General features: G+C 38.8%; 1 protein-coding gene and 1 long non-coding RNA gene across 3 annotated transcripts in view; one reads left to right on the top strand and one right to left on the bottom strand.

The window, feature by feature from the left end:
* The window catches only part of capn12 (calpain 12), a 271,950-nt gene that overhangs the window by 23,742 nt on the left and 224,134 nt on the right, over positions 1-24,074 (top strand). The window contains exons 4-25 of one of the 2 annotated variants that reach the window (XR_009063456.1): positions 711-1,128; positions 1,338-1,407; positions 1,673-1,791; positions 6,379-6,512; positions 6,600-6,771; positions 6,842-6,926; positions 7,995-8,079; positions 8,159-8,236; positions 8,327-8,514; positions 8,675-8,922; positions 9,010-9,021; positions 9,094-9,173; positions 12,173-12,295; positions 12,415-12,451; positions 13,381-13,452; positions 13,666-13,711; positions 13,955-14,016; positions 16,043-16,111; positions 16,735-16,813; positions 16,896-17,012; positions 19,339-19,391; positions 19,474-23,222. Coding sequence is in view for 1 of the 2 variants with exons in the window: in XM_057838726.1 (XP_057694709.1) it covers positions 931-1,128; positions 1,338-1,407; positions 1,673-1,791; positions 6,379-6,512; positions 6,600-6,771; positions 6,842-6,926; positions 7,995-8,079; positions 8,159-8,236; positions 8,327-8,514; positions 8,675-8,922; positions 9,010-9,021; positions 9,094-9,173; positions 12,173-12,295; positions 12,415-12,451; positions 13,381-13,452; positions 13,666-13,711; positions 13,955-14,016; positions 16,043-16,111; positions 16,735-16,813; positions 16,896-17,012; positions 19,339-19,391; positions 19,474-19,500 (2,154 nt within the window). In the remaining variant the exon portion in view is untranslated. Of the gene's footprint in view, positions 1-710; positions 1,129-1,337; positions 1,408-1,672; positions 1,792-6,378; positions 6,513-6,599; positions 6,772-6,841; positions 6,927-7,994; positions 8,080-8,158; positions 8,237-8,326; positions 8,515-8,674; positions 8,923-9,009; positions 9,022-9,093; positions 9,174-12,172; positions 12,296-12,414; positions 12,452-13,380; positions 13,453-13,665; positions 13,712-13,954; positions 14,017-16,042; positions 16,112-16,734; positions 16,814-16,895; positions 17,013-19,338; positions 19,392-19,473; positions 23,288-24,074 lie in introns of those variants that run through there. The other variant, XM_057838726.1, reaches the window with a different exon arrangement.
* LOC130917391 (uncharacterized) lies at positions 10,434-20,216 on the bottom strand. Its single transcript, XR_009063457.1, has 4 exons — positions 19,243-20,216; positions 19,010-19,051; positions 13,068-13,158; positions 10,434-12,279 (listed from the first exon to the last, which is right to left on the bottom strand). It is a non-coding gene; the product is annotated as an uncharacterized LOC130917391 (long non-coding RNA).

The following is a 24,074-nucleotide window of genomic DNA, read 5'->3' as shown; positions in this document are numbered from 1 at the left end:
TCTTTCCGTGTCTTAGCATTTTGCTTGAGGGTGTCAATGATGGCCTTCTGAACAGCAGTCAGGTCAGCAGTCTTGCCCATGATTGCGGTTTTGAGTAATGAACCAGGCTGGGAATTTTTAAAAGCCTCAGGAATCTTTCGCAGGGGTTTTGAGTTAATTCATTGATTCAGATGATAAGGTTAGTACATTCTTTAGAGACCTTTTCATGATATGCTCATTTTTTGAGATAGGAATTTTTGGACTTTTTGCTAAAATCATCAATATTAAAACAATAAAAGGCTTGAACTACTTCAGTTCTGTGTAAGGAATCTAAAATATATGAGAGTCTAATGTTTATCAGTACATTACAGAAAATAATGAACTTTTTCACAATATGCAAATTTTTGTAGAAAGACTAGCACGCTAGCATGTTTATTGGTGCCAATTGGCAATAAAATGACGTCATCAGTATTAGCAAGTACTCTACAATTTCGCTACCAAAGGCAAACAATGAGGTAAAAAAAAAAAAAAAATTAAAAAGCTATTTTTTCCCTTCTGCCCAGAATGCACCCTCCCACCAATTAGTTCATCACTAGTGGACATCCAATTAATTTGAAGTGAGAGGGTGGCAGCCAGCGAATGATCAAACATTTAAGATGGTTTGTTGCATCCTGGAACTTAAAAAAAATGATGACTTTTAACTTTCAGTGCACATGGGTTTCTGTCTATAGGTGACAAGGACGCTGCCGTTACAATAAGTATCTATCAGGATCAAAGACGCTAAAGACACCGTGTCATTAGAGCGACTCCAAGTCGCCGTCGCCCCCTGGCGATCAACATTCCTTCTTGGGTCTGCACTGAGGAGGCGCTGCATGCTTTTGGAGTTTTTTCCCCCCCTTCTGTATTTAAACCAACAGTCGATTCAAGTGTTTGCATAGTTTCCCGACAACTATGGACGGCATTGAGGCTCCTTTGGGCTCTTTCAGGAACCCGATCAAGTTCAAGGATCAGGACTTTCAGAGTCTCCTGGAGAAATGTCTGAAGTCTGGTGAGATGTTCTCTGATCAAACCTTTCCGGCAGAGCAGAAGTCCATTGGCATGCTGGAAGAGGACGACCCGAAAAAGGCAATCAAGTGGAAAAGACCTAAGGTAGAGCCAGATTTCAATAGCTTATTTTTGAGTATTATTTCAACTCTTTGGCTGCAATAGACGTCAATCCACTGAGTGAATGAATAAGTAAATAAATGTACATATCAGTTGTCTTTAATTTTCTGCCAGAGTACAAAACATTTGCATTTACTGTTATTGTTTGTCTCTGACCTTTTCTTTGTGACTTTCATTCTGTCCATTTTGGAAAGGACATCAGTGAGAATGCAGTGTTTGTGGAGGGCACCACAGGCACGACTGACATCTGCCAAGGTCAGCTAGGTATGTAAGGAATGAGCTCAAAACATGGCTTGAGGGACTGAGTGTTCCCATATTTCACAGTTTTGTTTTCTGTAATAAGCCAAAACAATTCCAAACAGATGTTTTGTCTTGGAGAGATTTTTTTTTCTGATTTGTGTTTGTAGGCAGGGATTGACAATAACAAGAATTATATTCCATGACACACCATTTTTTTCCACGTTGACTTCCTGCCGCCTCACAGCGTTTTGGTTGGCTGATAGACTAATCCACTGATTTGTGTCCCCAGGTAACTGCTGGCTGTTGGCGGCATTGTCCTGCCTCACCATGCACCCAAAACTCTTTGTCAAGGTGGTGCCGCCCAAACAAAGCATGTCCACGTCTTACGTGGGCATCTTCCATTTCAGGGTGAGTAATACTGTCGAGAGCACTGACGTCGTCCGTCGTGTTGCTAATGAGCGACAGTTCATTACCAGCCTCCCTAATGTCAGGCCAGCTCAGACTTGCACCATGTTTGAAGCTGTTACTCATGAAATTATAAGCACAAATAGTTCCTCTGGGAACATCACTGGCTGTGCTGCACCTCTTTTTTGTCATCAAACACATTAACTGGCATATTTTGTTATTATTTTTGTGCCATGTAAAACCATAATCTACAACAAGTCTAACTTCCCACTGACTATTGAGGTGACTTACAGTATGCTTTTTATCTGTTGATCAGTAATTTACTAATATATAATGGGAATGCTTGATAAAGAGGCGTACTCACATTCTTTGTTGAAGATTTTTTTTTTTTTTTTTTTACAATATTATCTGTTTGGTTTGTTTTTCTGCATGGGGCGGGGGACCTCTGGAGACTCCTAACGAGAATGTGACATGACTTAACTTGCAGGACGGTAGGACTGTAAACTCATTTTGCCCTGTCGTGGTGATTTGAGTGCAGTCCTGACATGCAGATAGTGAATACCCATTCACTCCCGCACGCACACAGGCCTATAGAGAACACATCCTGCGACACAATCAATTACTGCCTTTAAAATGCAGTGACAACTGTGTTGTTTAGATCTTAACTCTCATAACAGCTTTCACTACCAGCAGACGTAGTGGATAATTACAGTATTCAGAGTATGTGTTACGGTAGTTAGTCAACAAAGAGCTTTTGAGTCATTACAGAATCGGAGGACAGTTTACGAGGTACAACACCTCTGTGAAGTTGGGCAAAAAAAGGAGAAAAAACTATTTGAAGTATTTATTAGTTAAAGTTTTTTATTATATATCGAGTATAACGTAATATTTAATCAGACAATGATTTAAATAAAAAAGAAATATGTCAATGTAAAGTAAAATAAATTAAGGGTCATTCAGGGGCCCCTATCGTCCTGAGGCCCGTTTGCCACTGGTGCCAATTGTTTGTGCTGTAAAAAATTTATTTTATGCTGCTATCGTTTTATAGATATTGAGATACTATTTTCAAGTGATGACATCACTTGCAGCCTTTCCATATCCAACTCCCGCGACTTACAGAGCGAACCAACTGTCTCAATAACAGAGGGTTGTCCCAACAACTGGCGCAAAAGGACCATAAACGAATGGCACCACTTCTGGACCATTTTGTAGCAATTGAGGGGCTTAAAATATTAATTTTGAGTGATGACGTGATTTGCAGCATGACTTTATAACTCATCCTTCAATTTAAATTATCGACATAGAAATTACTAAAACATGCAGTTTCTGAGTAAATTGACTTGTCCTGAGACATATACAGTGTATCACAAAAGTGAGTACACACCTCGCATTTCATATTTAAGTATATCTTTTCATGGGACAACACTGGCAAAATTACACTTTGACACAAAGAAAAGTAGTCTGTGTGCAGCTTATATAATAGAGTTAATTTATTTACCCCTAGAAATATCTCAAAATATAGTCATTAATATCTAAACCCTTGGCAACAAAAGTGAGTACACCCCTTAGTAAATACATACATCCCTAAATGTCCGAATTAAGTACTGCGTGTCATTTTCCCTCCAAAATGTCATGTGACTCATTACAGGAGTCCATGCTGTCCGCATTGCTGCAGAGATTGAAGAGGTGGGGGGTCAGCCTATTAGTGATCAGACCATACGCCACACTCTACATCAAATTGGTGTGCATGGCTGTCACCCCAGGAGGAAGCCTCTTCTGAAGACAGTACACAAGAATGCCTGCCTGTCTCATCAGACCATTGGACATGGTTCCGGTAATCCTTATGCTTTGTTGACATGTTTCCAGCAAACTGTTTGCGGGCTTTCTTGTGTAACGTCTTCAGAAGAGGCTTCCTCCTGGGGTGACAGCCATGCACACCAATTTGATGTACAGTGTGGCGTATGGTCTGAGCACCAACAGGCTGACCCCCCACCTCTTCAATCTCTGCAGCAATGCTGAGAGCACTCCTGTCACGAGTCACATGATATTTTGGAGGGAAAATGACAAGCAGTACTCAATTTGGACATTTAGGGATGTACAGTACGTACAGAACGAAGAGTACAGTACGTAGTTCCCATGAGGTGTACTTTTGTTGCCAGGGGTTTAGATATTAATGGCTGTATTTTGAGTTATTTTGAGGGGAAAATAAATTAACTCTATTATATAAGATGCACACAGACTACTTTTCATTGTGTCAAAGTGTCATTTTGTCAGTGTTGTCCCATGAAAAGATATTCTTAAATATCTGGAGAAATGTGAGGGGTGTACCCACTTTTATGATACACTGTGTATACCGTATACACATTATACAACAAAAACATTAAAACATTATACAGTAAATGTAGTATATTAAATATATTTTTTAAAATATTAAATAACTCTAAAGTACCCCTAAAATGCCAGTTTCCACTTAATCTATCTTGATTGTGATTTTCTTGACTTTTTTGTCTGCTGTTGCTGGACTTTTTTTTTTTTTTGGTTATACAAAGTTTGTTTCAGTAGTGTAAATGTAAATATAAATATGGTATAAAACCTACTGTACATATTGTTTTTTTGTGGTTGCAATATCCTTATACCGCTGGATTATTTAGTTGCTTGTAGCCCTTAACTCATTCACTGGCATTGACAGAGACATCAAATCCATTTCAATTGAGAAGGCTGGCTTTGAGTGATCATTTTTTATTTTTATTTTTTTTTTAACAAAATTAATTTTTAACAACCCAATCTTTTTTACCTTATTTCGGCCCTAGAATATATTTTGTAATGCTAATAATCCCTAAAATCAAGGGCGTAGGTTTGCATAGGGACGGTAGGGACATAACACTACCAACTTTTCAGAATACTCAAATTGTCCCCACCAACTTTTAAGCGACCTTATTTGAATTTTACAATAAGTTCAGCTATAAAGGTAATTTAGATTGTTTCCCCTTGTGTTGTTAGGATAGAATTGACCCTATCATTGTTAAGTGAATTACTTTTATTATGTTCACATATGTTCACCCCTTTTTACTTGCTAAATGTGCCGGTCCATTTTTTTCCCCTCAAACACACGTTTAATTGGCTGATGACTAGAACCCCCACTTTCACACAATCCCGACAGAAATACATGTCATATGCCGCCTCCTCCGCCTCCTTTGAAAAGGAGGGATATTTGAAGGTTTTTTTTTTTTTTTTGGCCAGCAGCAGCAGCCACTGTAAGAAGTGTAAAAATATGTTAATGTTGTGGAGGGGGGGGAACATGCCACTAATTTTACTACTGAAAGTCCGACCTGCATCAGAGTTAGTATAACATTAAACTGTGTGAACTTGCAAACCTGTGAAACTCTTGTCTTCCTGTATGTTTTTTTTTACTGCCAACTTTATTTCAAGTGTGCATTTTGTGCATTTATTCATTAACTAAAATGTATTAATTTTCTACTTCATTTTTTTTTTTAAGTATATTTACAGCCTATGGACAAAAACATAACCACTGTAAATTTCCTCAAAATGAAGGAAACATTTTGTAAAATGACTTTCTCCCTATGAAAATAATTTTAACTTTATTCATTTTTATGTAGTAACCAGCTATTTTTGAGAAATGTATCCAATCTGTTTGGTCTTATTAATGTCCCGTCCCCAGCAAAAAGTGTACATGCAGGTTATGCTTTAATAGCATCCCTATCAATGTTGAGACCAAACCTACGTCCTTCTCTAAAATGAGCTTAAAATAGTAACCGTATTTTTCGGACTATAAGTCGCAGGTTTTTTTTTTTTTATAGTTTGTCTGGGGGTGTGACTTATACTCAGGAGCGACTTATGTGTGAAATTATCAACACATTATTTCACATGTTATTTATACTCAGGAGCGACTTATTTGAGAAATTATTAACACATTATTATATTATTTCACATGTTATTTGGTGTTTTGGAGTGACACTGATGCTTTGGTAAACTTGTTAGCATGTTCTTTATGCTATAGTTATCTGAATAACTTTTAATAGCTATGTTACGTTAACATACCGGCCACGTTCGCATTTTGTTGTTCATGCATCATGTAATATTTTCATACTGTACACTTATTCAGCATGTTGTTCTCTATTGTATTTATATTTTAAATTGCCTTTCAAGATGACATAACTGTTCTATGTGTTGGATTTTCTCAAGTAAATTTCCCCCCCAAAATGCAATTTATACTGTGGTGCGACTTATATATGTTTTTTTCCTCTTCGTTTGGCATTTCATGGCTGGTGCAACTTATACTCGGGTGCGACTTATAGTCCGAAAAATACCGTAATTCACTATTATTGATGGACACGAAGGAGAAAACCAGAATCGAGAAGGCACATTTATTAATAATAATGAAGCCAAAATGTCTTCCAATTCTGGAGTGACCCGATTGCAACCAATGGCAGCCAATGAGGTAACAGCTTTCACTCTGTCTTGTACGATCTGACATCAATTGTACCCTCAAAATAGATGCTAAAGGATCCTTTAAAAAGAGGTTTTAAAGCTTGTCGCCATGGTTCATGTCTGCCCCTGTATTGCGTGCAGTTCTGGCAGTATGGTGAGTGGGTGGAGGTGGTTGTGGATGACAGGCTGCCAGTACGAGAGGGCCGTCTGCTCTTCAGCTACTCTCACACCCGCAACGAGTACTGGAGTGCCCTGGTGGAGAAGGCCTATGCCAAGTCAGTAGTGCCACACCAAGCATATGCTGTGCTGTAAAGCTCGGCATGGCACAGTTTCTTTTTCCATCATGGTTTACACACTCGCAGGTTAATCGGATCGTACAGCAGTCTGAGGGGTGGCAACATTTCAGAGGGGATGGAGGATTTCACAGGCGGTATCGCGTACTCAATGCCTGTCTCCTCTCACACCCCTCGAGTCTTCTGGAGGTTATTGACAGCTGCCCTTGCCCGAGGCAGCCTGCTCAGTTGCTTTATTCAGGTATGTAGGAGATGTCTCAGCATGCAAAATTACATTCATGAAAGGTTTTGGTGTGTGTGTGTCTTTACAGGCCAACACCTACAAGGAGGTTGGAAAAGTAAATGCAGAAGGGCTTATAAAAGGTCACGCTTACGCCATCACAGAAACAGACCAGGAAAGTATCCTAAATTCCAAAGTCATACAAGATTATCTCTAATGTCGGCATTTCATTTTATCATTTTATTAATTTGATCCATCTCATGATCTTTTTTTTTTAACATAGTTTTGGGATCTAATTTTGCTTGATCAAATTGTCATCGTTTCATAACCGTCATCTCAAAATCAAGTATCATATTATCTTATCATATACCTGTAATCGTGTTATTTAATCCAATTTTATTTTTTTCCTCCTTTCATTATTTATTGTCACATTTATTTTGTTTGAATTCATCTCATAATCTCGTTATCCCATCTCTTTTTATTTCTTCATTTAATTTATCGATATTGTAATGTCCTTTTAAATATTATTATAACATCTCACCATTTTTCAATTATTTCATTTCATGTCAACGTCACTTTTATGACTTGGATAATTGTCACATTTTAATGATTTAATCATTGTTATTCTTTATTTAATTTAATTTTTACCTCATATTGAAATGTCATAATTTTACCGTTCCATGAACACGTCATTGCATTTTATGATTTTATAATTCAATCTTTAGTTATTTTGACGTCACATTAACTCATACTATTAAAATTAAACAATTTTATCTCAGAATCCTTTTTGAACAGATTTTATACTGTTATGTAATAACACTAAAACATTTATTATTCCATCTCATAATCTCTTTTATCAAATATTGATACCAGCATTTTATCATGTCATGTAATTCCATAACATCCTTTTATTTTCCATCACATCTCATATTATGATCTTGTTCTATTTACATCGTCTTTCAAAAATGTTCTCATCTTGTCTCATATTCTCATAGTTATTTCATTTTATAATCTCACTATCTAATCTGATGTTAGCATTTTATACCTTTATGTCAAATCATTTTCTAATTTCCTTTTCTCATTTCATTTCTTCATATTGTACTGTTTGATCATCTCATCACCTCATCCAATTGTACATGATCATCTCACTGTAAATAAATTTACCACTTAACTTACTTACCTCACCGCTCAAATTAGGCGCATATGTACAAAACTCCTTGGTGATGGTTTTCTGTGTTTTCAGGTGAGGCATGACTCAGATGAGATTTTGCTTCTAAGGTTGAGGAATCCGTGGGGCTTTATTGAATACCGTGGACCCTGGAGTGACAAGTGAGGCCACCACTTGCATCAAAGTGTTTTTTTCTCTTCGTCTATTTGCATGTGGATTTCCTATTCTTTCTTTGTAAAGAGGCAAAGAGTGGGATGCCGTTTCCAAAGTGGAGAAAGACAGACTTGAAATGAAACGTAGAGAAGATGGAGAGTTCTGGTGAGAAAGAGAAGCTGAAACCAAACAAGCCCAAACAGCCATTTACTTCTATGAACTTGGGCATCCTTTCTTATCTATGATCTGTAACAGGATGAGTGCCGATGATTTTTGTCAGAAGTTTGATTTTGTGGAGCTGTGCAGTATCAACCCTGACAGTCTTGTTGAGGGAAACACAGTGATGCCCCTCAGTTCTGCTGCTTCTTCTAAATGGACCATCAATGAGCATGATGGATTGTGGCTTAAAGGCAGCACTGCTGGCGGAAGCCGAAAATACAACCGTATGTGGCTTCTCCAAGTTAGTTCTGGAAATACATAAGGGAACAAAAAAAAGATTTGGTTTTCTGACAGTGTTTAATTTTATGTGTATCCTCAAAAACTAGAACTTTCAACATCCCGTTCACGGTTCACTCATCATGCCATTTATTTAATTCTCCTCAGGATCCTTTTGGAAGAACCCTCAGTTTGAGCTAGTTCTCACAGAACAGGACCAGCCGGATGAGGAAGACGAGGAGGACGAGGAGGACGGCGAAGAGGAGGACGCGGAGGATGGGCTCAATGAGAGCAATAAGAGAGAGAAGCAGCTGGTGAAAGCCAAGAAGTGCACGGTGCTGGTTGAACTTCTACAGAAAGACCGCAGACGAAAGGACAAAGTCCACTTCCTCTACATGGGCTTTCACATTTACAAGGTCCTAATTCAGACTTATATCGAGAAATCCATCATCTGTCTTTCAGGTGTGGAAATGACACTTTTCTTCTTTTGTCTTATTCTTTAGGTCCCACCTGAGGTTGGTTATCACAGGATAAAAAACGTATTTTTGACATAAAGTAATGAAATTCCGCTTATTTCAATCAAAAAGCTCCATGGGATGTGTCTGGAGCGCAACTTCTTCATGAAAAATCGTCCTGTTGGTCGTTCTGGGAAGTATAAGGGTCAAAGGTAAGGCTAACCACTCTACAACTTATACCAAGTTGTATCTGGAACATCGGACCTTCTCAGTAATGATTGATAAATTTTGCTCCTCACGGAATTCTTTCTTGTGTGGTGCCACAAGGTTCGATTTTAGGGCTTTTGTTGTTTGCACCTTACGTGTAACCTTTAGGATAAACTATAAAAAAAAAACACACACAATATACAGTATCTTTTCATTTCTATCGATGACTTGCAGCTGTATTTGCCCATGAGATCCAATGAACGAACTGCTCTTACTTAATTAATGGACTGCATTTCTGAAACCAAACTCTGGTGCTCTGGCTCCCTTTCTTTAGACACACGTAATAAATCTTGGGGTAATACCGTATTGGCCCGAATATAAGACGGCCCTGATTATAAGACGACCCCCTCTTTTTCAAGACTCAAGTTTGAAAAAACACTTTTTGAACACCAAATTAATTTTGATACAGAAAATAATTACAGTAGATCTGAAACAAATGATTATAACAATATATTTGAGAGAAAAAGAATGTTATTTTCCCTCATTCAAACATTAATGTCTGAATATTTAAATATGTAAACTAAAGTGCAATCACATTCGTAAATGAACGGCTTCTGGTTTTTGAAATGTAAATAAACCAATCTATTGTGATAAAACAACAAAATTACAATAACTGCATTAACTATCAAAGTGAAGTCCAACTGTAACTGTAGTCTTGAAGCAAAGCTGAATAAGGAAAAACATTGCAATCAAATAATGCAAGCTGGTTAAACTAGTAGCCGAGATCTGTCATGACAAAACATCGCTTCAGTGATATCTGGCGCCATCTAGTGTCGTGAATAGGGAGAGTAGCTGAGATCTGTCATGACAGAACATCGCTTCAATGATATCTGGCATCATCTAGCGTCGTGAACGGGTATAATGTCTAGACCGCGAATATAAGACGACCCCCTCTTTTTCAATCTTATTTCAAGGCAAAAAACACCGTCTTATATTCGGGCTCTTCGTTCATCTGGCCAGTTTTTTCTGCAAGTTCCAAGGTCAAGACCTAAACAGTAGGATGATCGATCTTTTGTGGTTGTTGCCCCCAGGTTGTCGAATAGCCTGGCCCTATACATTCGCACCATAACTAATCTAGGCCTTTTTAAATCTAGGTTAAAGACCCACTTTTTTTTTAGACTAGCCCTTTTTTCTGACTAAGGTAGCCTGGTTTTTAGGGTTTTAATGGGTTCGGATTTGATAATAATAATAATAATAATAATAATACATTTTATTTATAGAGCGCTTTTACCGGTGGTCAAAGACGCTTTGCAGTTGGCAGTACAAAACAATAGAGAAAAGATTTACAAATTAAAAGCCAGTTTAAAAAGGTGAGTTTTTAACAATTTTTTTAATTTGGGAAGATCAGGGCAGGTGCGGATGATTTAAGGGAGTGCGTTCCAAAGTGAGGGGGCAGCAACGGAGAAGGCTCTGTCCCCCCAAGTACGGTGTGTTATTTGTGGGGGCTGCGCGAGAATGTTTCCATTAGATGAGCAGAGGTGACTGGAGGGGGTGTGGGGACAGAGAAGGTCCGTGAGGTGAGGAGGAGCCAAGTTATTAAGTGCTTTGTATGTGAGAAGGATGATTTTGAAATGTATCCAGTGTGATATGGGAAGCCAGTGCAATTTGTGGAGGACGAGGGTAATGTGATTCCCTATAGGGGGTTCGGGTGAGAAGTCGTGCAGCAGAGTTCTGGAAATATTGTTGTTTATTGAGGAAATTGGCTGGCGATCCGAAAAGAATGCCGTTACAATGATCGAGTCTGGAGGTGACGAATGCATGTATGAGGGTTTCTGCAGCAGAGTAGGTGAGGGAGGGGCGAAGGCGGGCTATGTTCTTGAGGTGGAAGAAGGCAGTTCTGGTGATGTGGTTGATGTGCTGGTCGAATCTTAGTTTATTGTCGAAAATGATACCTAGGTTGCGGGAGTGTGTTGAGAGAGGGAGTGTGCAGTTGTCGATGGTAGGGGCGAATTGACTATTTTTTATGTGAGCTGCAGGGTCGATGATGATTATGTCCGATTTGTTGCGGTTGAGTTGAAGACAGTTAAGTTGCATCCAGGATTTAATTTCACTGAGGCAGTTGTGACGTGTAGATTTGGTGCTGTGTGAGATGGTTTTTGTGGAGATGTACAGTATATTTGGATGTCATCGGCGTAGCAGTGAAATTGCAGTCCAAATTTACGGATGATCTGACCAAGGGGGAGGATGTAAAGAATGAAGGGGGTGGCCAAGAACCGAACCTCGGGGGACACCTTGTGGTAGGGAAACAGCAGGGGACGTGCAGTTGTTAATGCTGATGAATTGTTGTCGGCCGGTGAGGTAGGAGCGGAACCAGGAAAAAGCAGTGCCAGTAATGTGTAGAGACTCTAGTCCAGGATGGTGTGGTTGATTGTGTCAAAAGCAACAGTGAGATCCAGGAGGATGAGGATGGTGAGTTGTCCGGAGTCCGATGAGAGGAGGATGTCATTGATAACTTTGAGAAGTGCTGCTTCGGTACTATGTTGTGAGCAGAAGCCAGATTGGAAAAGTTCACACAGCTTATTGTCGGTAAAGTGGGTTTGGAGTTGTGACGCAACTGCCCTTTCCATAATTTTTGACAGAAAAGGTAGATTGGAAATGGGTCGATAGTTGGTCGGGATATCGGGGTCTAAACCAGTTTTCTTTATGATGGATGTTCTGTTTCATTTGTTGTAATGACTAGTTTTAGCGCGATGCATTTTTGTTTTTTTCCCTTAATTTTATTGTATAGTACTTTCCTGCCTTTTATTTGTCATGTGTATAATTTGCTTAGTTGTGAAGCACTTTGAGGACCTCTCAGGTTTTTGTGAAGGGCTATATAAATAAATAAATGTGATTTTTACACATTAAAATATTAATATAGAAAAGGCTGTCACCTTCTTTAAATGACAGCCAACAAGCCTATAATGAAACTTATGAATATTACAAACCTGACCATCATCCGTAGAGCCGTGTGGAGAAAGATGCACCTGGACCCGGGTCACTACGTCCTGGTGGCCTCCACCTACCGTCCCAACCAACCTGGAGAGTTCTTTGTCCGCATTTTCTCCAAGACTGCCAACAGTTTGGGGTGAGGCAGAAGAAGGTTAAGTTAAAAATTGAGACTGTATCACAAATGTTGCCTTTACAAATACAGTAATGCTCACTCTTTTGCCAGAGAGGTATTCATTTAAATATATTGTGCTTCAGGACTCAGGACTTTACATGCTCTTCAAGCTTTCTACCAGTGAGTTTAGAGACTGTCTTCGCTTCATATATAAATGACATTTTTATGTACTGGTAGTCCCCGGGTTACGGCGTATCCAACTTACGCAATTTTGACTTGACGTCAGTCTCGTCCACCATTTTGTCTCCAAGCATTTTATTAATATTTTTTCAATTGCTTAAACAGTACTTTATTGTACCTAACAGGACCTTTTTTTTTTTTTTTTTTTTTTTAACTTTATTAATATGACATGTTCTTTCCTCACTAAACGTGAAGTTATTCAGTTTTACAGAAGGCAATGAAGGCAACTTTTGCTTTTTGAGGCTTTTTACCTCCTTCACTTTAGGCAGTTTGTAAAGCTGTAACACACATATGTACACTTATGTTCAAAACGACACACATTTTAACAATATAACACTTGGTGCATGTTCAAACGTCCATCTAGTCTGATCATTAAGTAAATTTAGTAGATTAAATCTGACTGATTTGCCTAGCAAAAGTCCGCTATAGTTTAAATATTACGAATCCTAACGTATTGACAATTCACACAGCAAATCGCTCACACGTAACTCCACAATCTGTAGCTGTAAACTTAATTACAAATGAATACAAACATATATTAGCTGAAAGTACTTACAGCCTTATGTGGGTCAAACCAGAGTGCAGCTGTCCTTTATCCATGTCAGACGAGTGTGTAAGCTCCTCTGTCACCCCAGCCAGACCGAACACTGCCACCAGAGAGCAGTGTATCATCCATCATTAAACAAAATACTTTTGGACTTTTTAGATAGTTATTTTGAGGTTTAAAGGGTTAATTCCAATTTACGCGGAAATTCGGGTTAAGTTGCCAGCACAGGAACGGAACTCGTTCGTAACCCAGGAACTACCTGTATTGGTAATTAGCAAGTATGAGGTAGCAGCTGAGTGTCTTTTTTGTTTCGGCAAAACAGGTGATGGCTGCTCCGGTTGCCCCAGATGATAAAATACGAGTTTTGAGGGCTTTTGATGAGGAGGCTGGACCAGTAAGTACTTGCGTTTTAATTCATTGGCTCCGATAAATAATCAAATTAGTTTATCATGGTAGACGTCCAATCCATTTGAACTGAACGAGTTTATTCGCTGCCAATTTCACAGTTCAAATAGATTGCACGTCTATCGCTGTCAATGGAATTAATTAATTAATTTTTTGTTCTCGAATGCCTTATCATATTAATACTGTTTTTTTTTTCTCAAAGGACGACAGGCTGAACCCAGATGAACTGATGAAGCTCTTTAACTCAGGTGACTTAATTTTACTTTCACCCTTTGCCGCCGCTAGGTGGCGTTGTAGTAGCAATATGCTCAAAACGCAGAAAGTCACAGAGGTCACAAGTCTAGACGGGAGCTCATCACTTCCTGGCTAACAGCGTAACAGAAGCTTATTTCACAGTAGTAACGGTGGCCAGACTTGTCCTCGGCCCACACTGATGACCGCCCCCTCCAACCCACCCACCCTTTCTTGTTATTTTCCCCCTTCATTGTCAGTCCTGGAGAAACATTACCACCTGCCGCTAGAGACCTGCAGGCAGCTCATTTTTGGAGAGGATGTATCCTTTTCACTATTTTCTGTTACCTAAACGCGACCTGAGTGCCCTTCATGATGGCTGACACACACACCTGCAAATGTCGTATGCTCACGCGCTATTAATAGCCGCTATGGTCACATAATTATAACACCAGCCGTCCATGTCTAGGGGAGTGCATACATGTCACCCCTGGCAACTGGCCTTTGACCATTATGCAGTGAGTCTACGATGAAGAGTGTGGGTACATATAGTGCCACTGTGCTCAGTAGTGTTGTATCGGTCGCGAACGATTCGTTCTTTTTGAACGAATTGTTTGGGTGAACGAGACCGAACTAATCACCATCTGCACTGATTCGTTCTATGAAGTTGGTGGCGCTTGTTCGCTGCGTGGGAGGGCGTTGAGCAAGCGGCAGCGTCTTCTGACATCGCACACGACCAATCAGACGCCAGCCTCATCGCGGGCAGGGGAGGGAGCGGAAACAGAATCATGGCGTATGTCACTCATTTCCACGTGTGGCCAATAAGCAGCCAGCGTGCAGGCAGGGGGGAAAGACTGAGTTTTGTCACTTCCCGTTCAGTGATTCGGTCCTCCGGTTCCTGACCTAGCTTGCTGCTAACTTGACTTTCCAGTAATGACTATGCGGTGAACGAGTCATAAAATGAAAGGAAACGACTTTGTCACATATTTGTTAACGTGGAGCCTATCAAATGCTGCTCAAAAAGACAAAAACACCACACAAATCTAGCGAGCATGGTTTAGTGTTCTACTTTTCTCAACAGACTCGGGACTGTGCCTATGACGATATACTATCAAATTTACAGTAATTTAAAACACACGTAGCTACGAGGCAAACAAAACCTGAGCTGCGGTCGCGTGACGGCAGTGAAGCGGGCAGAGAACTGTCACTATATGGAGGCTTCATGGCAGCGATATGTACCTCATATGTGCACAGAAAAAAAATAATATTTAGTATGATCACCATAATACTGATTTGCAATGAAACTGTATATACATGTCAATTTTTTCCGAGGGTTTTTTTTTTTTTTCGTGTCAGAGGGTGTCGGTTGGTTTGACAAATTATGTCAATCCGTCCATCATGTGCTACTCAAGCGCCCCAAAAACAAAGCGCGCGGACACGGGAGATGTCGCAATATGTCTACATTTTTCTTAACAGACTAATAAGAGTAGAAAGGCGAAATCATAAAGCAAACAATTATTTCTCGTCAGCATTTGACGATCTGAGATGCGGGGACGACAGGGGAGCTGACCGGATTATTTTATTTATTAATACCAGTGCAAAAATTCAAAACGATCATCTTAATAATAAAAAACAAAAATACAACAGAGCGAGAGGTTAATATGATGTGTTGGCCGTTCCATAATTAGAAATTAAACTTTCGATTTATTTTTATTTTCGTGACAGCAAGCATGCCGCGTTGGCTGTTAGCAGCAGCATTGTATATGTGAGCAAGATCATGCTAAAGAAAGTCCGTGCGCCCCCGACCCCAAACCCCGACTTCCCCCTCAAAAGGAAAATGTTTAACCGTGTCCTAATTCGAAATGCAAGCACGAGCCATGACTTTGAGCCCATAGAACTAGGACAGACGACGCGGAAGTCCTCCCTCGCTTTTGCAGCAGCGGGAGGGAGACGAGGCTGTCTCTGAGAGCAGAATGATATCGCCTGTCACTCATTTCTGAAACTACGACGAGTGGTCAATGTGCAAGAGAGGGAGGGACCAAGCAATGTCACTTCCCGTTCAGTTATACTGCGAAGCGGTCTTTGGTGATTCGTTCGGCAACGTCACTTCCCGTTCACTAACCGAACGATTCATTTGGGTGGGGAGGGAGATGAGGGGGGCGAACGATTCGTTGAACGATTCGTTTGAACGAATCGTTTTACTGAACGAACCGGAATGGATTCGTTTACTCAAGTGAACGACAGATCCCGTCACTAGTGCTCAGCATTGTGTCAATGACCTTAGTTTACCGTCAGTGTTTTCTTGAAACTTCTACGTTTGTTTCGATGTTCTTAACTTGACTGTCAAGACCAAAGGACGAGCCAGTCTGAACCGTCAGCAAACAGAAACCATGCTAACCCAGCTACGCCACTTGCAGGTAATAATCAGCGAGTATTAATTCTATTTAAACTCTTTGTTTAAAAAAAAAAAAAAAATGTTAGATTGGTCCTGTTGTTTCACTCCCATCCTGTCAGTGGCAGTAATTCTTCAATGATGGTATTGAGATAACTATCACAAAGCTGAGAACATGAATGAATGACTGGATGAAAAACAGTACGGTTCATTTACACAGGACATCGGAGTTAAAAAAAAAAAAAAAAAAAAGTTAAAGGTTAGTTCTTATGCTAACTGCATATTTTTTCCTCTCATCTCATCGAGATGTAATTTTAATATTGTTAATTAAAAAAAGAAAAATGACTCAGACAATCTTTGTCTAGTAGCGTCAGTGGTTAAGATGTATTTGCAATAATGTCTTGCAAAAATTCTCTGATAGATTCCTTAATTCTAAAAGCCATTGCAGCAAACGACAAAAAGATGAGATTTATTGCTGGGCACAATGCCCTCGAGAGTATTTGTTCCACCTGCCATGCAGTTCCAAAATATGTCAAACCTCAAGGGAACTGTTATACAAAGCCCAAACACTTTAAATCCTGAAATCCCGATTTACTGCTTCAGATTTATAATTTCACACCGTATTAAAAAACGTTTTTATATTTCCAGGCCATCTTTTTCCAGTTTGACGAGGACTCGTCTGGAACCATGAGTCCTTTTGAACTAAGTGAAGCTCTGCAAGCTGTGGGTATGAACATGCACGCACACACATACATTTGTACAGTAACGGGTACTGTATGTACAGCAGAAAAATCTTTTTTGTGTGTCAGGGATGAAGTGTGACAGTAAAGTAGTCCAGCTGTTAACAGAGCGCTTTGCCTCCGGAGAGCTTCATCTGCCATTTCAAGACTTTGTGGCCTGTGTCACCCGTTTACGAAAGCTTTTTGGTAATGCACATATGTATTCATCTACAGAAATATATTTTGTAATGGCTAAATAAATCCAGAACTGATAATAAATATTACCAACCATATGTAGGGTGAAAGACTGATTGCATCCTACACTGGTGAACCTTTAAATTTTAATGTTGTATTGCGATGTTTCACAATTTTATGTTATGATTAGGGCTGTCAAACGATTAACATTTTTAATCGAGTTAATTACAGCTTAAAAATTAATTAATCGTTATTAATCGCAATTCAAACCATATATAAAATATGCCATATTCATCTGTAAATTACTGTTGGAATGGAAAGACACAAGATGGATATATACATTCAACATACGGTACATAGGTACTGTATTTGTTTATTATAACAATAAATCAACAAGATGGTATTAACATTATTAACATTCTGTTAAAGCGATCCATGGATAGAAAAACTTGTACTTCTTTAAAGATAAATGTGAGTACAAGTTATAGAAATTTTATATTAAAACCCTTCTTAATTTTTTCGTTTTAATAAAATTTGTAAAATTTTCAATCAAAAAATAAACGAGTAGCCCGCCATTGTTGATGTAAAAAATTACACTATGCTTATGGGTGCTGAAGCCCATAAAATCAGTCACACCCAAGCGCCAGCAGAGGGCGACAAAACTCCAAAAAACACAAGTAACAAGTGGATATTGCACTGTGCTGTCATTTTAATCTGTTTGAGCGGGGCATGTGCCTTAATTGCATCAAATATTTTAACGTGATTAATTTAAAAAATTAATTACTGCCCGTTAACGCGATAATTTTCTACAGCCCTAGTTATAATAAATTTCAACTTAAAGCATGTTAAGTTTGGCTGTTGTGTTCAACAAATAAAAACAAAGCAATTCTTTGTAATTCATACATACATACATATACCAGTATATATATATATATATATATATAATTAATTTTTTAAATTATTCACGTTAAAATATTTGACGCAATTAACGCACATGTCCCGCTCAGAAAGTATTCTGCCTTTTGGTAAGTTTTACAGCAAGGCTTTTTTTGCTGTCCAACAGCAAACTCTTGTGTTCGCTTTGCGACATGGTTTATTATTTTCTTGCCAGTTCATTATGGCTGCACGACGTTTCGGGCTGATAATGTTGTGCTTATATGATCCTTAAACAAGATTTGTCCGTAAGTATGGTTGTTGTAAAGAATGTACATATTATGTTAGTAAGCGAAATGTTATATTTTTTGTATGAGACGCTTTTTGTTTATGTTTAGTGAACCTGTATAGCGTGCTAAGCTAACGTTGTTGCTAATGCAATGCTTGTGTACTTTTATTTTGTAGTTTTACGACGGTCTAAAGAGGACAATGGTTTGAGGCCATTTTATTAATAAATCAGATGAAAAAGGAAGAAGTCTAATTATTAAGGCGTCGTTCACTAGCTGTCTAGCTTTGGAAAAAGTAGACGCTTCGGAGTGAGGACAGCATAGACAGATTTAAATGACAGTAGAATGAAATGCCCACTACAGTCCTTATGTACCGTATGTTGAATGTATATATCCATCTTGTGTTTTATCTTTCCATTCCAACAATTTATTTTACAGAATATTTATATAATTTACAGAAAAATATGGCATATTTTATAGATCGTTTGAATTGCGATTAATTGCGATTAATTACGATTAATTAATTTTTAAGCTGTAATTAACTCGATTAAAAATTTTAATCGTTTGACAGCCCTAATATATATATATATATATATATATATATTTTTTTTTTTTTTTTTTTTTTTACAAAACACATTTGTTATAAATATGTAATTGTTTGAAATAAATTGAGCCATTATGCTTTTAGGGTAGCAATGAATGTTGAAATACTTTTGTTTAAATGGATGTTTCTCAACTCCACAAATGACTTTAGATTGTTAGTCCAATTGCAGATAATAGCTCAATTTATTCGAGGATGTTTCCAAGAAAAAGGAAAACCACAACCATTTCAACGAGGATTCCATTTACCTCCATTCAGATTGCCAATTACTGCACTTGAAGAAGGAGAATCTGCACAGTACAAGAAAACACATTTGTTTAAAAATATATAATTGTTTAAAATGAATTGAATTATTACTTTTAGGGTAGCAAAATGTGTATGTAAATCCTATTATTTGTTAAGGATACATTTTAAACACTGTACACACTTTTGCTCACATGCTAAAAAAATGAATTGCCTCTCAAGAATTTAGAAAGCTCACCGAAGCTTTTAATGTTTTTCCATGAAACCTCGAAGATTTGTACAGACCCTTGTTTCTGCGTACTCAGAAGTCATTTCCTGCCTTTTTTTTCCACAGTGCTGTATGAATCAGAGAGCAGCCGCGAAGTGAAAGACAGAGGTGTCAATGCTGTAAGTATCAGATATCTTTGACTTACGCCCAAGTAAACCTCAGTGTGATTTCATCCTCGGTGGAACTTTTTGTCCGTCACAGTGGCTCACTCGATTCCTGCTGGTATGACGAGCGTCCCCGCGTGGACCCGCCACAGCGTCAATGACCGACACAATGACACCAACTCACACATGCACTCACATACAGTTATGTGAAAAAATTAGGACACCCTGTGGAAGCCTGTGTGTTTTCTGACATATTTGGTCATACGGATATTTAATATCAATTTTAACAATCTTGAAAGATTTAAGTAATAGAACTAAACAATTAAAACTGAAAAAAAGATTTTTATAACTTTCTGTGAAATGAGTTTTAAATAAATGCAATTTCTGTTGTTGAATAAATTAGGACACCCCCACATTCAAGCCCACATTACACAAAGGTGTATCACATCAGGTGCACATGATTAGAACATCATTACGTAGTGTTTTGAAGGAGGCTTGCCTTATTTATACCCAGTGTTGGGCACGTTACTTTAAAAAAGTAATTGGTTAGTTACTCACTACTTCTTCCAAAAAGTAACTGAGTTAGTAACTGAATTACTCTAAAGTAAAAGTAACTAGTTACCAGGGAAAGTAACTATTTCCGTTACTTTAAACAGAAGTTGTATGTCAAAGAATTTGAAATTTTCTGAGCAGTATTCGAGTCAGTTGAATAGAGAAGAACATACAGGTAGTTGTGTTAATGAACCTTGTAATATTTATTGCACCTCACCAGCAACAGATTTATCCTACACTTGAAGTGCAACAAAAATAAACAGATTTGAATTGCTTACCACAGGTGTCGACAAAAGCTTTGCCCCGGGGCATAAATTACACTTTACATGCACGTTCTTTCCTTTAATTTCGACCAACTTGAAATAGTGTTTATATCGCCACCTCGTGAAGGACAAGTTTTCCTCTGAATGCTCTGGCATCACGTCCCTCTGCATCTGTTTTGCGTGTGTGTTTTTGCTGCACGCGCTGTTCCGGTTTGTGTGTAAAAACACCGGCTCTGAAGTACGTGCGCTATTAGGCTCGAGCGTTTACGTCACAGAATGGGGGATCACGTGAGATTTGACAACAACACAGCCATATTGGAAGCAGGTCTGGCTCGCAGGACATTAAACTTTAACTTGCCAGTTCGATAAAGAGACAAACTCGTTACCAAGGCGAAGAACAGATATGTGATCAAACTTAAGGATGTGAACAATGTTGACCCTTACAAGCAAGCCGAAGACAAATGGAGTAAACATGTCGACGGGCTTCCACAATTACGCAAAATGGACATTCTGCTGTATTTATTGTTCGGTGTATGTTACTAAACTCTCCAGCGATTCCGAAATTACAAATCACAGTTTTGCTGCGGATGGGTGCAGGACCTGCACATTATGACCGTATCAAACGGCAACTCCATTGTTCTTGCAAAGGCAGGCTATGTGTGTTTACTATTTTCATTGCCATGAACCTGAACGCACCCTAAGTCTTGGATGACAAATAAACAGAGCAGAGTAGACTCGCTACGGCTGGTAGTTTCTTCAATTTATTCAAAGTAAGTAGCGCTTTTGACCGTCAGTAATGGTAACAGCGTTGTGACAGCGGAAAAAATAATTAGTTAGATTACCCCGTTACTGAAAAAATAACGCTGTTACATAATAGCGTTATTCCAAACACTGTTTATACCTCACATTTAGTTTAGTGTGCCCCTGACTGTTGAAGTGAGAAAAAACACCATGGTGAGATCAAAGGAGCTGTCTGAGGCCCTCAGAAAGAAGATTGTAGACACTAATGAGTCTGATAAGGGATTTCAAAACATCTCAAAAGAATCTAAAATCAACAATTGCACATTCAAAACAACTGCCAACAAGGTCTGGCCATCCAAGCAAGTTCTCCCCGAGAGCAAACTGCAAGATGCTAAAATAAGTATCCAAAAACCCTAAAATGTCATCACCGGACCTACAGCAGGCTCTTGTTACTGTTGATGCATGCCACTACAATCAGAAAGAGACTTCACAAATTTAACCTGCATGAGAAGTGTGGAAGGAGGAAACTTTTGCTCTCCAAGAAGAACATAAAGGCCAGACTGAAGTTTGCCAGAGTGAATGTAGATAAAGACCAGGACTTCTGGAATAATTTTCTTTGGACAGATGAATCTAAAATTGAATTATTTGGACAACACAAAACAGAGGGCATGTTTAGCATAAACCCAATACAGCATTCCAGGAAAAGAACCTCATACCAACTGTGAAGCATGGAGGTGGAAGTGTCATAGTTGGGGGATACTTTGCTGCAGCAGGACCTGGCCAGCTCACCATCATCATCCACCATGAATTCTATCATGTATCAGAGGGTGCTTGAGGAACATGTGAGATCATCTGTGAAAAAATTAAAGCTGAAGCAAAACTGGACCCTGCAACATGACAATGACCCAAAATATACCAGTGTATCCACCAAGGACTCGTTGAAAAGGAAAAAATGGAGAGTCCTGGAATAGCAGATTCAAAGCCCAGATCTTAATCCCATTGAGATGCTGTGGGGTGAATTGAAACGGGCTGTAGATGCAAGAAACCCCTCAAACATCTCACAGCTGAAAATACTAATCCTTCTAAAAAAATTAGCATACTGTGATAGTTAATCATTTTCTGTAATGTACTGATAAACATTAGACTTTCATATATTTCAGATTCATTACACACAACCGAAGTAGTTCAAGCCTTTTATTGTTTTAATATTGATGATTTTGGCTAAAAAGTCCAGAAAAAACAAAAATCCCTATCTCAAAGAATTTGCATATTTAATCTGACCAAAACAAAAAAAATGTTTTTTAAGACAAAAAAAGTCAACCATCAATTAATTATATCAGCTATGCGCTCAATACTTGGTCAAGAATCCTTTTGCAGAAATGACTGCTTCAATGTGGCGTGGAATGGAGGCAATCGGCCTATGCCACTGCTGAGGTGTTTTCGAGGCCCAGGATGCTTCGATAGCGGCCTTAAGCTCATCCACAGTGTTGGATCTGGTGTCTCTCAACTTCCTCTTCACAATATCCCACAGATTCTCTATGGGGTTCAGGTCAGGAGAGTTGGCAGGCCAATTGAGCACAGTAATGCCACGGTCACTAAACCATTTACCAGTGGTTTTGGCACTGTTAGCAGGTGCCAGGCCGTGCTGAATAATGAAATCTTTATCTCCATAAAGCTTTTCAGCAGTTGGAGGCATGAAGTGCTCCAAAATCTCCTGATGGCTAGCTGCTTTGACCCTGCCCTTGATAAAACACAGTAGACCAACACCAGCAGCTGACATGGCACCCCAGACCATCACTGCCTGTGGGTACTTGACACTGGACTTCAGGCATTTTGGCATTTCCTTCTCGCCAGTCTTCCTCCAAACTCTGGCACCTTGATTTATGAATGACATGCAAAATTTGCCATAGCCCATTTCCTGGTTTCTGCAGGTCCCCCAAGGTCTGGAATCGGCCCTTCTCCAAAATCTTTCTCAGGGTGCGGTCACCTCTTCTGGTTGTGCAGCGTTTCCTGCCACACTTTTTCCTTCCTACAGACTTCCCACTGAGGTGCCTTGATACAGCACTCTGGGAACAGCCTATTCGCTCAGAAAATTCTTTCTTGTCTTAGCCTCTTGCTTGAGTGTGTCAATGATGGCCTTCTGGACAGCAGTCAGGTCGGCAGTCTTGCCCATGATTGCAGTTTTGAGTAATGAGCCAGGCTGGGAGTGTTTAAAAGCCTGAGCAATCTTTCACAGTGGTTTTGAGTTAATTCGTTGATTCAGATGAAGTTAGTTAGTAGCTTCTTTAGAGTACCTTTTCATGATAGACTAATTTTTGGATTTTTGGTTTTTCTTGACTTTTTTGCCAAAATCATCAATATAAAAACAATAAAAGGCTTGAACTACTTCAGTTGTGTGTAATGAATCTAAAATATATTAAAGTCAAATATTTATCAGTACATTACAGAAACTAATGAAATTTATCACAATATGCTCATTTTATGAGAAGGACTAGTGTTCTGCGTTGAGGAGTGGGGCAAACTTTCTTCAGATCAATGTCAAAGACTGGTAGATGGCTACAATAAGCATCTCACTGAGGTTATTTCAGCTAAAGGGGGTAACACTATTAGGTGGGAGGGTTTCCTAACTTTTTCCTCAGTTAGAATATGCATTTTTGTTGATATATTTAGTAGGGCTGTCAAACGATTAAAATTTTTAATCGAGTTAATTACAGCTTAAAAATTAATTAATCGTAATTAATCGCAATTAATCGCATTCAAACCATCTATAAAATATGCATATTTTTCTGTAAATTATATATATATTCTGTAAAATAATTCGTTGGAATGGAAAGATAAGACACAAGATGGATATATACATTCAACATACGGTACATAAGGACTGTAGTGGGCATTTCACTCTACTGTCATTTAAATCTGTCTATGCTGTCCTCACTCCGAAGCCTCTACTTTTTCCAAAGCTAGACAGCTAGTGAACGACGCCTTAATAATCAGACTTCTTCCTTTTTCATCTGATTTATTAATAAAATGGCCTCAAACCACTGTCCTCTTTAGACTGTAGTGAAACTACAAAAAAAAAGTACACAAGCATTGCATTAGCAACAACGTTAGCTTAGCACGCTATACAGGTTCACTAAACATA

This window comes from Corythoichthys intestinalis, chromosome 6, assembly GCF_030265065.1.
Source record: "Corythoichthys intestinalis isolate RoL2023-P3 chromosome 6, ASM3026506v1, whole genome shotgun sequence".
NCBI classification, from domain to species: domain Eukaryota; kingdom Metazoa; phylum Chordata; class Actinopteri; order Syngnathiformes; family Syngnathidae; genus Corythoichthys; species Corythoichthys intestinalis.
This window is presented reverse-complemented; position numbering and strand designations above follow the sequence as displayed.